The following is a 15094-nucleotide window of genomic DNA, read 5'->3' as shown; positions in this document are numbered from 1 at the left end:
GCTTCACAAACTCCGGGGAAGCAATTCCAGTTCATTCCTGTGGGAAATCCACTTTGTTATTTACATAAGGTTTTTTTATTTTTTGTTTTTCTTCCTTGAAAAAAGAGGTTTAGAAAAATCCAGGCAAAAAAAAATGCATGTGATTTCTTTGAAGAGGATCCAAAAGGAAACCTTTGGAAACATGGCACTGTCCAATTACAAGGCAGTGGAGAACCCTTCAGGGAAAAAAAAATCTTCCAAAAACCTATTAAAAATCAGGTTTATAAGATGCATGAGTGGTAACATTAAATGGCCGCTATCTGTGCAGTCAGATATACAAAGTACAGGTATACAACATACAGGTTTGCTCAGTAATCTCTGTTCTTACCTGCTCTTGTTGTTGGTGTTGTTTGCTTTGTTTTCTATGGTCTCTTCCCTGCAGTACATGAAATATATATTCTCTCATGTAAATGTGCAAGTAACAGTGGGTATTAGGATTTGTAAGAGGTTTGTTTTTAGGACATGACAGAGTAAATTCCTCAGCTTCACAGTTCAACCCAAATACTTTCTTAGGCCTCATACTCACTGGCGATAAAATCGGACGATTGCAATCAGATTTTTAATCGATTGCACTCTGACCCATGTTAGTGAATGGGTGACATCTCACTTGCGATTTTTTTCTCAGCCAAAATCGGTCTGAGAAAAAAAAAAAAAAAACAGCATGCTGCGATTTGCAGCGATTTTCGCCAATAGAAGTCAATGGGTGCGATTAAAAAAAAGGACCAAAAATGGACCATCCGTTTTCCATCCGTTTTTAACGGATACATCACCATTCTGTGGTATAGAACACTGTAAATGGTCCTGTAAATGACTGTAGAAAAAGAGTGGCTGGGAAAAAAAAAACGGATGAAAAACGGATGGAAAAATAAAAAATCACATAGAAATCGCATGACACTGGCATAACACTCCACCCTTTTTTCCAGTCCAGAAATCAGATGGTTTTTTTAATCGCCAATGGGTATGAGGCCATAGGCCTTTTTCACATGTCCGTGTCTCCGGTATGTGTGGTGACAGTTTTCACACGTACCGGAGACACGTGCACACATAGCCCCATTCAAAGGAGTGGGTCTATGCACGTTAGTGTGTTTCCACTGGCAAAACACGCTGACATGTCCGTTTTTTGCCAGACGGCAAAACGTCCCGCACACGTGCACACAGAACACACACATTGATGTCCTCCGTGTGACACGTACGTGCACCGGGGTAGAAGCGCTACTGTAAGTGCTGTTCTCCGGTGCTGGTGCTGAAGCTGGCCGTCATTCTCCCCTGCTCTGCCAGCAAGCAGAGAGTGATGAGCGCTATATTAAAGTCCGAACAACAGCAAGTGGTGGCTTTTGGGACAGTTACCCCCATCATCCGACACCTGCTGTCGCTAATAACAGTGACATTAGGTGAGGATGATTGGGGTATTCGGACTTTAATATAACGCTCATCATTCTCCTCTGCTCACCGGCAGAGCAGGGGAGAATGATGACAGCCTGCTTCAGCATCATCCGCCGGAGAACAACGCTAACAGTAGCGCTTCTTCCCCGGAGGCTGTCCGTGTGGTACTGATACAGCACACAGGTGGCACAAATTTGCCACTGCCACACGATTTACACACACGGACATGGATATCTCCGGTACCAGTTTTTCTGGTACCGGAAATATACGGACATGTGAAAGAGGCCTTAGCAAAATGTGTCCGTTTCCTACATCCCACAGATAAAAGGTTTCCCAGGGTTCGAATACTGATGAGGATATGTCCCAAATACCAGCAGGGCCAGTGTTAGGGGCAGGCAAAGTAGGCATTTTCTTAGGGCCTCCACTGCCCAGGGTCTCCAAGCCAGTGGCATCATAGATGTCGATACAATTGAAAGCAATGGCAGAAGATGCATTATACTCTATGGAGGCTGCATTATACCATATGGGAATACATGTTAGTCCATAAACAACCTAAACCACACAGGTTACACTCTATTTAGTATTCTTTTACCAGAACCCAAAACAGGGAAGCAGGGAATGTATAGAATATTAGAAACATTTTATTAATATATTCAACCATAAATTAGAGTATAAAAAATGGATGCCTACTGTCTGAATAAAAAAAAACACAGCAGCAGACTGACGACCTTTTCTAGGTTACAGGAGTAGTATTTCGCTGATATAAAAGCCTCAAAAAACTTGTTCAAAATGTATCGGTATTATATTGCTCATCCATAGACTATTCCATGATCTGGAGTACATTTAATTGCTATATAAGTGGGTCGCCCTCCCAGGGCTGTGGGGTTACTTGGTACTGGGCCAGTCTCAGCGGGTGGTGTGTCACAGCAGCGGTGATCCGGTCTGTGGCCCTGGGCGCCCAAGTAATGGCGGGATAATGCCTATGGTGGAATGTAAAACTTCTAGGCAGGGTTCTCTCCTAACCCACGACCTCTGTGTTCCCTTTTCTCCTACGTTCCGTACTTGTCTTTCTCTCTTATGGAAGCTCAGGCTTCAGTTCAACGTCTTTCTCTTTCTTTCCTTTCCCGTGCCAGCAAACCCGGGTCACTCAGGCCTGCTGCAGCACTCCTTCCTCCATCCCTCTTCCAGGGATCCCCACTTCTCTCCAAGTGGCTTCCTCTCTGATTCTCCTTCAGACTGACCTGTAATCCTAAACCTTCCCACTCTTTTATGTATTCTCAACTCCACCCACCTCCCAGCACGTTTAGTGTTCCAAGCAGGGAACCACCAAAGGTGCTCTGCTTCTCTCTGGGGCACCACACCTTAGGAGAAGGTGCAGTACCTCTGTGACGACTGAGCCTCAGGGGCGCCACATAAGCCTCAAAAAACTTGTTCAAAATTTATCGGTATCAAATGACTCACCCGTAGGGTATTACATCTTCTTGGGTACATTTTGGTGCTATAAAAGCCTCAAAAACCTTGTTTAAAATTAATGAGTATTATATTGCTCATCTATAGACAATTCTTTAGTCTGGAGTTATTACTCCTCCGTGGGTTATTACATCTTCTTGGGTAGATTTAGTTGCTATAAAAGCCTCAAAAAACTTGCTCAAAATTTATCTGTATTATATTGTTGATGCATAGGGTATTACATATTCTTGGCTACATCTCGTTAGTATATAACCCTCAAAAACTTGTTCAAAAAATTAGGCTGTGTGCACACGTTGCAGATTGGTTGTGTTTTTATTGCGTTTTTTCTGAGCGTATTTGTGACAAAACCTGTAGCAAAACCTGATGCAGCAAAGTGACTGAGAAAACTGAAGTGTCATGCAGACATTGAGTATTTTTGAGTTGCTGATTTGGTGCAGAAAATTATTTGTAGCATGTCCATTCTCTGTGCATTTTTCACCATTCACTTCACTGAAATCAATCAAAAACTCCGGATCAAAAATGCAGAAAAAAATGTCCATTTTTGCAGCTGCATTTTACATCACTGACACAAAAGAGGACTTTAAAATCCTCCAAAATGTTTTTCCTTTAAAAACACCAGAAAAAAGGCAGAGATGCTTACCTGCCCAGGACTCCAAACAAATGCACTATCAGGGTGCAGCGGACCCAATTAAAGATGGCAGCAACACAGGTGCAGCAATACCGAGGAAACAACCACCCTGACAATCCATCCAAGGGGTGGCTGTTTGGTATATTAGTGCACAATAAACAATCTGTATGCCGCATTATTAACACACAGATAATGCAGAGCATCTGGCTTACAGCCTATTACTGGCGCCCATACTCTTAGATCAGGTGGGCTGCCCAGTGCTAACCAAAATGCATCCTGTGTGAACGGAGGCCACAGTTTACAGAGCCTTCTGGGTCCGCTGCACCCTGATAGGTCATTGTTTGGAGGCCTGGGCAGGTAAGCATCTCTGCCTTTTTTTCTGGTGTTTTTTAAGGAAAACATTTTTGGATTATGTTAAGTTCTCTTTTAGTGTCCGTGAGCTCTGTTTTGTTGTTTAGTGTTAAGACTCGCAAACGTGGAGACCCTTGATGTGTGTTGCGAGCTTCTATATTTTGGCCATAACATCAACTAATACCTCACATATATTGATATGTGTTTTTTGCACTTTATTTATTTTTCATGGTGCAGCTGGACCCAGACCAAAATGAAGAAAATGGTGTAAAATAATAAGAGCCATTGTTCACATGACAAATCCTGCACTGCATCAACAAAGTTAGCGACAACCCACATGACCACTGCAGCTAATCACTGTCATTTTTTCATTTCCCATTTTTGGACAAAGATTTTTATACTGGACAGCCAATGAAATCTAAGTGATATGGGTTATGGAAGGGATGAGAGTAAATGATGTTGGCAACTGCGATCCATTTCTCTTATAGGAACACATTTATATCTTCTCATATTAACAGTAAATATCTGCACTTACATAGCTGCGATGTTATCTTTCACGATGTCCTCCTCCATCATCTGTTTGGGAGTCTCTTCCCTATAGTACATGAAACAGATATCCTATATGTTAGGCGAGGGTTACACTTTTTTTTTTTTTTTTTTAGACTTTTTTAATACTAATGATTGATTTTAACTATATACTGTACAATACACAGTATTTACTGTATACACACACACTATATATCACACACTATATACTGCACACTCTATACTGTATAATTACTTTACATACTGTGTACATATACACGCTCTATATACTTTACATATACTGTACATACATTATATACATATATACTGTACACATAATATATGTATATTTATATACCCACCATATACTACATATACACAACCTTCATGTGTTTCACAATTTTGCTTTCTCAAGGGGAGTGTCATAATACATGTAACGTGCATCATCTATGATAGGGTCTACTTTTTTAATATATTTTTGTGCAATAAAACTGTATTAAATTTCATAATTCCATGAGTGGTGTTATTGGATACTTTGCTACATTATACAACCTACATTTGAATACAATCTAGTTTCTAAAAATTTAATATTAATGGGGAGACTAATACTGACATGACTCTAGCCACTGTAGCTACGAGTATATGTTTTTGAATATTTGCATGATACATAAGAAATGGCTGGAGTGAGCCTCCCAACCCCCTGGAGGAGGCGTGGGCGGAGGCCAACATGACGGGGGGTTGGAAGTTAGTGAGGGAAGGGTTAAAGGGGAGGGGGAGCTAAGGGGTATTTAAAGCAGGGTCTGGGGGGTGCCCGCCCTCTGTTCCTGTTTTCCCAGCTCCTGAACAGTTCCACAACTTACCAGGATGTCGGGAGTAGACCAGGCCCTGGACAGACTGCGGGCGGCAGCGGCAGGGCAGCCTCCTGGCTGGCTGGAGGCGCAGGTGGCCGGCCTGCTTCAACAAGCGCCGGGGCAGGCCGAGGTGAGAGAACGGAGGCCCCGGCGGGAGCGGCCTCCAGAGCGGCTATCCCCCGACACCGCTCCCCGGTACTCGCGTCGCCGTCGGAGCCCCTTCCGGGACCCTCCAGGCCGCGCGACGCTGCCTTCCCCGTCTGGGGGTGCGCGGCCTGGGAGGAATCCTCTCATGCGGCGAGGCCCTGCGGCGGCGTCCGGACCTTCGCCCCGGGGCAGGAAGGGGGCGGGGCCGGCGCATGCCCGACTTCTGGCAGCACCAGGTCCTTCGGGGAGCCGCGGCGGTGGTGGACGTGCCGCGCGGCCTGCCTCGGCGGGCACTTCGGCCGCCGGCAAAGTGGCGGCCTGCCAGGCGGCAGGGCCGAGTCGGGTCGCGTCCCCCAGCAGTGGGGGGGGGAACTAGCTGGAACGGGGGGGCGCTGCTGCGGTGCCCCTGCAGCGGCGCTTGCCTCTGACCCCCCCGAGAATGTGCCACAGCCCTATGGCTGCAGCGGGACCGGAGGGCAGCCCGGCGGAGTCAGGGCCGGCTGCCAGAAGATTGGAGCGGAGGACACTGTCGGGCTCCCAGTTGCCGTGGAGGGCCCTGAGCGACCGGGTGCCTCGCGATGGCTTGGCTGAATTGACTCTCGGCGGGGGGGAGGCAGGAGCCTTCATTTGTGGGGGTGCCGCGGCCCAGTTCCGTCGGGGGGTTCAGGCCTCCTACCCCGGCTCAGTCTGCAGGGGTGTTCGGGCCGCAACAACGAGGCGATGAGTTCGCCGCCGGGAGGCGCGAGGTCCATGAGGCATCTGGGGATCCAGGATTTCCGGCTGGAAGGCACACAGCCCCCTCGCAGCCCGGTGAGTATGCGTCTATGTCCCCTGTTTGTCACCCGCTTTTGTCTTCGTCAGTGGTGGTAGGGGGCCCCTTAGCAGAGTCCGGGGGCGGTGGGGTTGAGGCTGGTTTGAGCAGTTCAGGGTCGGCCGGGGGAGCATGTGATATGTTGGCGGATGTGCGCAGCTTGCTTTTACGTTTGGAGCGGGGTTTTGTTGGGTCGTCACCGGTAGCAGCGTGGGTTGGGCCACAGGGTGGCTGGTTGGCGGGTCAGGGCGCGGCTGCGTCGGGCCCTTGTGTTGGCACGCCGGTGTCAGTGTCGGTGCAAACCGAGAAGGAAAAGGAGTGTCGTGTGCATCTGGATGATCGGGCGCATGGCGAGGTGCATGTGTGTTTTGAAGGTTCGTTGGGGGCCCATCTGAAAAAGGAGGTGAAAGAGCAGATTTGGAAGGATGAATATGTGGAAATATTTTCGCTATTGCCTCTTGAGAAGTTTAGTTTGGACAAAAGTAAGAAACAGGATAGCAAAAAGGAAGAGGAGGAAAAGCGGAGGTGGCGCTTGATTCCTCAGACATTTGTAAATTGGCAGCAGGCGTTTGCCATTTTGGCGAGTGTTATCAGGGAACAGGCCCCTGATAATTGCTCCGCGTTATTTTGTTATTTGGATGCTATGGGGGAGGCTTATAGAGTTTATGGCGGTAAGGCGTGGCTGCGGTATGACGAGCAGTTTCGTCAGAGGAAAGCTGTGCGTCCGGCTATCCGCTGGGACCAAAAAGACATTGGCTTGTGGATGCGTGTGATAGCGCAAAATAAGTCTGGGAGTTCCTTTCTTGGGGGGGCTGGAAGCACCAGCCAGAATAGCGGCACTGCCGGCTCTACGAGTGGTGGGGGTCAAGGGCAGTCGGGAACGCACAAGGCGGGTGTGTGCTGGCAGTTTAATGACGGCCAGTGTAAGTTTGGGGCCAACTGTAAATTTAAACACCTCTGCTCAAACTGCAACGGTACTTCACACGGGGCATCAAAGTGTTTCAAGAAAGGGAAGTCCAAATCGGGCGGGGGTAATTCGCAAGGGGGAGACTCCAGTGAATCTGGAAAGGATGGTCCCCTATCTAAATAGATACTCTGATAGGGTAAGAGCGGGGCTGTTGTATTCAGGTTTTCAGGAGGGTTTTCGGATTCCGGGTCCTCCGTTTGAAATCCCGTTTGTTTTAAAAAATTTGCGCTCTGCTTTGGAGAATCCGTCAGTTGTTTCGGAGAAGATCCGGAAAGAAGTTTCATTGGGGTGCATGGCGGGCCCTTTCGTGTCCCCCTCCTTTTCCGAATCTGGTCGTTTCCCCGTTGGGGGTGGTTCCGAAGAAGGAGCCCAATAAGTTTCGGCTCATTCAGCATTTGTCTTACCCACGGGGGAGGTCGGTTAACGACGGTATTGATCCGGAGAATTGTTCAGTGGTATACTCTTCATTTGATGAAGCGGCGAGTTGGGTCCGGAAATGTGGTCGCGGGGCCTTATGGCTAAGACTGATGTTGAATCCGCTTTTCGTTTGCTTCCGGTTCGCCCAGACAGCGTGAGGTTGTTGGGCTGTTTCTGGGAAGACAGGTTTTTTGTAGATAGGTGTTTACCTATGGGTTGTTCCTTGTCTTGTGCGTATTTTGAGGCTTTTAGTTCTTTTCTTGAGTGGGTCGTGTGCGACGTCTCTGGTTGTGATTCGATAGTTCATTATTTGGATGATTTCTTGTGCATTGGCCCGGCGGATTCTTCACGTTGTCTCAGGATTTTGAAAGCGATTGAGTGGGTGGCGGATCGGTTCGGGGTTCCGCTGGCGCCCGGAAAAACTGAAGGCCCCAGTACGTGTTTGCGTTTTCTGGGGATCGTCATCGATACTGTTGAATGGGAATTTCGGTTGCCGGAGGACAAGCTTGATGATTTGAGGTCTGAGGTGGTTCGTGCACGTCGGTTGCGGAAAATATCGTTGCGGGACCTTCAGTCGCTGTTGGGAAAGCTTAACTTCGCTTGTCGGGTGATGCCGATGGGTCGAGTTTTTTCACGTAGGCTGGCTAGCGCTACTTCGGGGGTTCGGGCTCCTCATCATTTTGTGAGATTGTCGGCGGAGCTCAGGGCCGATTTGGTGGTTTGGGAGTCCTTTTTGGAGAAGTACAACGGTCGTTCGTTGGTAATGGCTGATGTGGTTTGTAACGATGCTTTGGATTTGTTTACGGATGCGGCAGGCGGATTCGGTTTTGGTGCCTATTTGGGAGGGCAATGGTGCGCCGCTCAGTGGCCTGCTGCTTGGGTTTCGGCGGGGTTGGTGCGTAACATCACGTTGTTGGAGATTTTTACGATTCTGGTGGCTGTTAATTTGTGGGGTCAGGAGTTTCGGAATCGGCGCGTTCGTTTCAATTGCGACAACATGGGGGTTGTGAGCGCGATTAATGGTCTTACTGCATCGTCCCCTCCAGTGGTCAGAGTTTTGCAGAAGTTGGTGCTAGCATGTTTGTCTTTGAATGTGCATGTGACGGCGACGCATGTGCCTGGAGTGAAGAACGAGATAGCTGACTCTCTCTCTCGCTTACAGTGGGATCGTTTTCGTTCCTTGGCCCCGGAGGCAGAGTTCGAGGGTCTGATTTGTCCGGAGGAATTGTGGAGGGTGGCTTACGAGCCGCGGAGTCACTGATCGTATCGTCTTTGGCACCAAAAACCTGGGAGGCCTACCGGAATGTGTGGTGTACGTGGGAAGAGGTCCTTACGGCTGGCTCCACCAGTGGGGTCAGGCTTGAGCAAGAGGGTCTGTTGTTGTCATGGTTGGGGCAGGGCGCAAACGAAGGTTGGTCTCGGGCAAAGGTGACACGTTTGTTGGCCGGATTGTCTTTCGGTTTTCAGTTGCGCGGGTACAGGGATTTGACAAACGTTTTTGGTTAGACAGGCGGTGAAAGGTTTTCACAGTTTTCGGGGGGGGGGGTGATTTAAGGCGGCCCATATCGTTTAATATGCTTGAGCAATTGGGACTGGTTCTGGGATCGGTATGCGCGGATGGTTATGAGGTTGCGTTGTTTCGTCTGGCTTTTTCCTTTGCATTTTTTGGGGCACTGCGGATTGGGGAACTTGTGTCTCACAATAAAGAGTCTGTGGGCGGGTTGTTAGCCAGGGATGTGACTTTGACTTCTCAGGGCGTCGAATTTTGGCTACGTAGGTCAAAAACGGACCAGTCTGGAAAAGGCCGTTGAGTTGTGTTGGGTGTTGTCTGGTTCCGGAATGTGCCCAGCTCAGTGTTTGCGTAGATTTTGGGACCTTCGTCCTAGTCTGGGCGGATCTTTGTTGTGTCACGCAGACGGTGGAAGTCTGTCTCGATATCAGTTTGGCGCAGTGTTTAAGAAGTCAATTCGGTGTTTGGGATTGGATGATTCTAGGTTTGCTTCTCATTCTTTTCGGATTGGTGCGGCGACTGAGGCAGCTGGGCGTGGTTTGGGTCCCTCTTTCATACAGCGCATCGGCGGGTGGAGGTCTAATCGTTATCGTAGTTATGTTCGGCCTTCAGGTGTGCAAGAGGTGTGCCCGGTTGGTGTGGTCCATGGGGTAGATTAAATGTTACAAGTATTGGAGCGTTTTCTTTGCGATATGTTTCTGTGAGTGTCGTTTTGTGTTTCAGGTACGGAACCGCTGCTGGTCTGGATATTTGGTCACTCCTTTGTTTACTGGGGAGCGGTGAGAGCCGATGTCAGGAACGACGGCAGACAGTTGGGAATTTCCAGATCGGCGGCGGTGGTGCGGTGGATCAGTTTTAGGGGCCTGGTGTGGCGTCGGGTGTTGCCGGAAATTCACGAGTGTGTTCGTTTGGACCGGGCACCAGATGTTCTCGTTATTCATGCTGGGGGTAATGATCTGGCTGTCCGTCCCTTCCGGGAGTTGATCAAGGATATTAAGCAAGATTGTTTGCGGTTGTGGGTGACTTATCGGGAAGTCACGATTGTGTGGTCAGAGATCGTGCCACGCAGGCGTTGACGGTCCATGAGATCGTTGGAAAAGGTCAACCGGGCCAGGATCAAGGTCAACAGAGCGGTGTCCGCTTTTATAGTTAAAAACGGGGGAGTTGCCGTGCGACACTTTGATTTGGAGAAGGGTGAGGGCGATTACTGGTTGGCGGACGGGATTCACTTGAATGCAGTGGGCCCTTGCCCTTCAGGAGGGTATAGAGAAGGCTGTCGCTTGGCGGGTTGTGGGGGGTCTCGGGTCATTGAGGCGTTCAAAGGCCCCTCGTTGTGGCGGTTTTGGGGGAGGGGGAGTCCTTGAAGTCGGTGGAAATTGGTTTTGGAGACTCTGTGGGTAGGGTCTCCTTCGTTTAAAGGTATGCTGGTCGTGATCTGGTGAAAGGTGGATGGGGAGTTTTCCGTCGGAAGAGGGCGGATCCCCAAGGAGTTTGTGGACAACATCTATTGGTGTGCTGGTGCTCCCGAGCCTGTGGGGTAACGGCTGGGAGCAAATGGTCGGGGGTTGTTCACAATATTTGGACTATTTCACCACGATCTTGTGGCTTCAAGGACTTCTCCTTCCAGGGTTAAATTCATTGTACTCATGTTGTTTATGATAGTGTTTATTGTTGTTATAATAAAAAGGCTGCTGTGGCCATAAAATTCCAAAAGAAATACCGATGTCTGTATTAGTGGGCGCCGAGGTGGGGGTGGTCATTTTATGGTCACGGTGGGGGTTTTTGGGGGTAAGTCAAGACGCTTGATATCCCCTTACGAGGTAAATACTTGACAATACCAACGTCATGTACACACCCACTCTATTTACTGTATACCGTATATAAGGACTCTACATACTTTATACATACACACTTATATACTGTATACATACACTATATACATGTATTTATTTTTTTATTTTACTCATATTGCACCATTAATTCCACAGCGCTTTAGACATTATACACACTGTATACTACATACATACGCACTCTATATACTGTATGCATAAGTACTCTACATACTGTATAAATACACACACTAATATACTATATACAGATACACACTCTATACTGTATACATACACACTGTATACATATATACACACTATATACTACATATATATACATATGCACTCTATATACTGTATGCATAAGTACTCTAAAGACTGTACACATACACACACTATATACTACAGTACACACACATACAATATGGGCCACACATATATTGAGTGTGTGTATATATACTGGTGCCGTACATGAAGGGAGATATGTGTCACAAAGGTGGCTTTCCTGCATGATGTGAAAGCCATAAGTGTTTTCTCCAGCATGATATGTACTGAGAGCAATCTAGTTGCTATATAGGCTTGGCTTTCATGGTGGGTAGGTCAGAGATGGGCAGGACACCTACCCACCATATCTCCACCTCCAGGGTGTGGCCGGAGGGAGTTAAATGTCCAGTTATTTTTTTTTCCCTCTGGCTGCATGTGTGCAGGAAAGGAAGCCTCTTGACTGCCAACTTCTGCAAGAGCTGCCATATGTGTTGTCCAAGAGGAACTGGGCAGAACTTTATATGAACTTTTTATTTTCAATTGAGCCAGAAAGGATGTTTTTCTGTTAATAGTTTGGGTTTTTGGTTTATGATGCGATAAACCACCCAGAGACTTTAACCACACGTGTGCCTGTGTCTACCTCGAGGAGCAGCTACAGTTGTGGCCAAAAGTATTGACACCCCTGCAATTTTGTCAGATAATACTTCTTCCTGAAAATGATTGCAAGCACAAATTCTTTGGTATTATTATCTTCATTTAATTTGTCTTAAATGAAAAAACACAAAAGAGAATGAAGCAAAAAGCAAAACATTGATCATTTCACACACAACGCAAAAAATGGGCCAGACAAAAGTATTGGCACCTTCAGCCTAATACTTGGTTGCACAACCTTTAGCCAAAATAACTGCGACCAACCGCTTCCGGTAACCATCAATGAGTTTCTTACAATGCTCTGCTGGAATTTTAGACCATTCTTCTTTGGCAAACTGCTCCAGGTCCCTGATATTTGAAGGGTGCCTTCTCCAAACTGCCATTTTTAGATCTCTCCACAGGTGTTCTATGGGATTCAGGTCTGGACTCATTGCTGGCCACCTTAGAAGTCTCCAGTGCTTTCTCTCAAACCATTTTCTAGTGCTTTTTGAAGTGTGTTTTGGGTCATTGTACTGCTGGAAGACCCATGACCTCTGAGGGAGACCCAGCTTTCTCACACTGGGCCCTACATTATGCTGCAAAATTTATTGGTAGTCTTCAGACTTCATAATGCCATGCAGACGGAATGTGAATGACTTGGTGGGCCTCGAAGAAAGTTACCAGGTGGCCAAGGGGTCCCTAAAGAAGCCGGGGTACTCAGCGAGAGCCTGTGGCGCCCCTGAGGCTCAGTTGCCACAGAGGTACTGCACCTCCTCCTGAGGTGTGGTATCCCACCATCCAGGTAAGGTGGGGACTCCTGACCATGCTCCAACACCTGCACCCCACACCACAAAGTAGTGTAGCAAAGCACCTTCGGTGGCTCCCTGCTTGGAACACGAAACGTGCTGGGAGGTGGGTGGAGTTACAGGACATTACAAAGAGCCGGAAGAGTTTAGGACAACAGTTAGTTGAGTCTGTCAGTTGGTTAGAGAGTTGGAGAGAAGATCTGTTATGAATGAGTCACCGTAGGAGGCAAAAACAGAAATTCAAGCTAAGTCCAGAAAACCAGAGAAGTTGGCAACTATCAGATTGCAGACCCCTGAACCTATCAACACAACTTGCAGTAGCCGTGGGGGGTTCCTACGATGCCCTAGACCCCTCGATCACAGCCGGAGAATTAAATAGGCCTAAAGAAAGAAAGGGGAAATCTAAACTGCCCCAGAGCAGACCCCAAAGCAATAGGCAGCCCCCAACATATAATGACGGTGAAGCAAGATGAAAACACTAACACAGACAGAAAGATAGACTGAGCATAGACGGGGCCCAAAAACTACCTAGATAGGAAAGGACAGGAAGGCTGCTGTCTGCAATCTGCCAAAACCCTATCAAAGACATAAGCCAACAAGCTGATATGAAAAAGGCCCTGAAGCAGCTAGGCTTCAAAAACTAAATCAGCACTCAGGTATTTTCAGAAGACAGAGCTAAAGGAATTCAGCACACCCCAGCAGGGAATGGCAGAAATCCAGAAAAACAAAGCAAAACAAAGTCAAAGCACAAAGCAAAAGGCCGAGCAGCAAACTTAGCTTTAGAGGAGCAGGAATTCAGACTGGTCTCCAAGGATCCCACAGAGAAATCACCCGCAGGGCAGAAGGGCGTCGGCAGCCTTATATCCAGTCAGTAACTCCACTCAGCCAGTCATCATCATCAGCCTCAGGTGTTTGATAATCAGGCTCACTACCTTTCTTTACCAGAAGAGGGAGTTCCTCGGGCCTCAGTAATGAAGGGGAAAATAAACTCACAACAAAGATCCCTGGAGAGAGGGATAGTTGGATAGAAGTGCTGCAGCAGATCCCAGTGACCTGGGTCTGCTGGCACGGGAAAGGAAGAGAGAGGGCAACATAGACTGAAAGCCTGATTCTCCATAGAAAGGAAGACTAGTACGGAACGTGAGGAGTAAAAGAGAACAGAGGGCGTGGGTTAGAAGAGAACCCTTCCTAGAAGTTCCAAGCGCAAGGCCGGGGCCCGGTCCCCGAGGTTGTATGGATACTAATGGTCCTGCAGCAGACACCGGAGGAATAGAAGTAGTGACCACTTTATTCCCACACAAGACTTGGGGGCACAACAGCAACTGGATAGTGAGCCGGGACTTAGTAGCAAGAAGTCCCCGAAGCAGGCTAAAGCTGTCTGCCATACAAGTAGAGTTCATAAGAACATCGGACAGGAGGAACTCCAGTGTAACTCAGTACTAGGAGTACTTCATTTAAAGGCGCTATAAGAGGAGGCGTTCAGAAAGGCACATGTTGACATAGTGTTGGAAAGGAGTATTCCATCTAGCCTGGAAGTTGACTGAGTCCCTGACTCGGAGGACACGGCACGGAAGCGGGCACCTGTTTGCACAACAAACTGTGAGTAAAGCTTTGGAACCACATGCCCTGGTGTCCTCCACTTATTCCTGCGCCAACCTGCCCAGCACTGCTACATCCCTTGCGCCTGACACTACACCATCTACGTGTCACTTCACCTACTCTGCCCTGGGACTACAGCCCTGCCTGTGGAGGGCTATAACATCACTGCTGCACCACACCATCTGTCCCAGAGGACTTGTCTGCAGCGTCAGCTTACATCTCTATTGCCGAACACCACAGGTGGCGTCACAAATCACTCATCATAAGCACACTGAACATTCCCCTTTTACAATGGGCGCCCAGGGCCACAGGCCGGGTCCCAGCTGCCGTGACATCTCCCATTGAAGCTCATCGGGCGCGATACCGAGTACCCCACAGCCCTGGGAGGGCGACCCATTTACTTTTCATCTTTAATACTCAAATTAAAGAAGGGCTGAGAAATAGTTTTAGGCAATTACTCTCTATTTCATCTGCACTCGTGATTACATGTGAGGTCCAGTGTTCATATAGTATTACATTCCTATATCGCATCCCCACTTTGAAAGACAGAAAAGTTCATGGGTTGTGAGTTCACTCAGTGTTCTATCACTGTAGAATACCAACATATATGCTCCATTCCCAAAGTATAAAACCTCCCCAGTATGACACTCACACAATGCTTCTGCATACAGTATGAAGGGCCAGAGATGATTATATAAACTTATAGGATAATACACCCAACAAACACATTATGATGCCCCTAAATATGGTGACAATGCACCTGCACACAGTATGCTGCCCAAGGCTTCCTTCTTGCACTATGATGTTCCCACAGTATAATGCCCCAAGGTGCTCCTTCACACTCACTCACACTCAGTACAACACCTC

At 47.9% G+C, this 15094-nt stretch overlaps 1 protein-coding gene across 3 annotated transcripts in view; it reads right to left on the bottom strand.

The window, feature by feature from the left end:
* Window positions 1–15094, bottom strand: part of LOC141086517 (uncharacterized) — a 63484-nt gene that overhangs the window by 13345 nt on the left and 35045 nt on the right. For all 3 annotated transcript variants that reach the window (XM_073572669.1, XM_073572662.1, XM_073572654.1), the window contains exons 11-12: window positions 4407–4466; window positions 368–415 (exon numbers count right to left, since the gene is read on the bottom strand). In XM_073572669.1, coding sequence (XP_073428770.1) covers window positions 368–415; window positions 4407–4466 — 108 coding nt within the window. The remainder of the gene's footprint in view (window positions 1–367; window positions 416–4406; window positions 4467–15094) is intronic.

The sequence above is a fragment of the Dendrobates tinctorius genome, unplaced genomic scaffold (assembly GCF_039654945.1).
Source record: "Dendrobates tinctorius isolate UK_male_01 unplaced genomic scaffold, ASM3965494v1 ptg000007l, whole genome shotgun sequence".
NCBI lineage: Eukaryota > Metazoa > Chordata > Amphibia > Anura > Dendrobatidae > Dendrobates > Dendrobates tinctorius.
The sequence above is the reverse complement of the archived record's forward strand: the minus strand, read 5'-3'. Positions and strand labels throughout refer to the sequence as shown.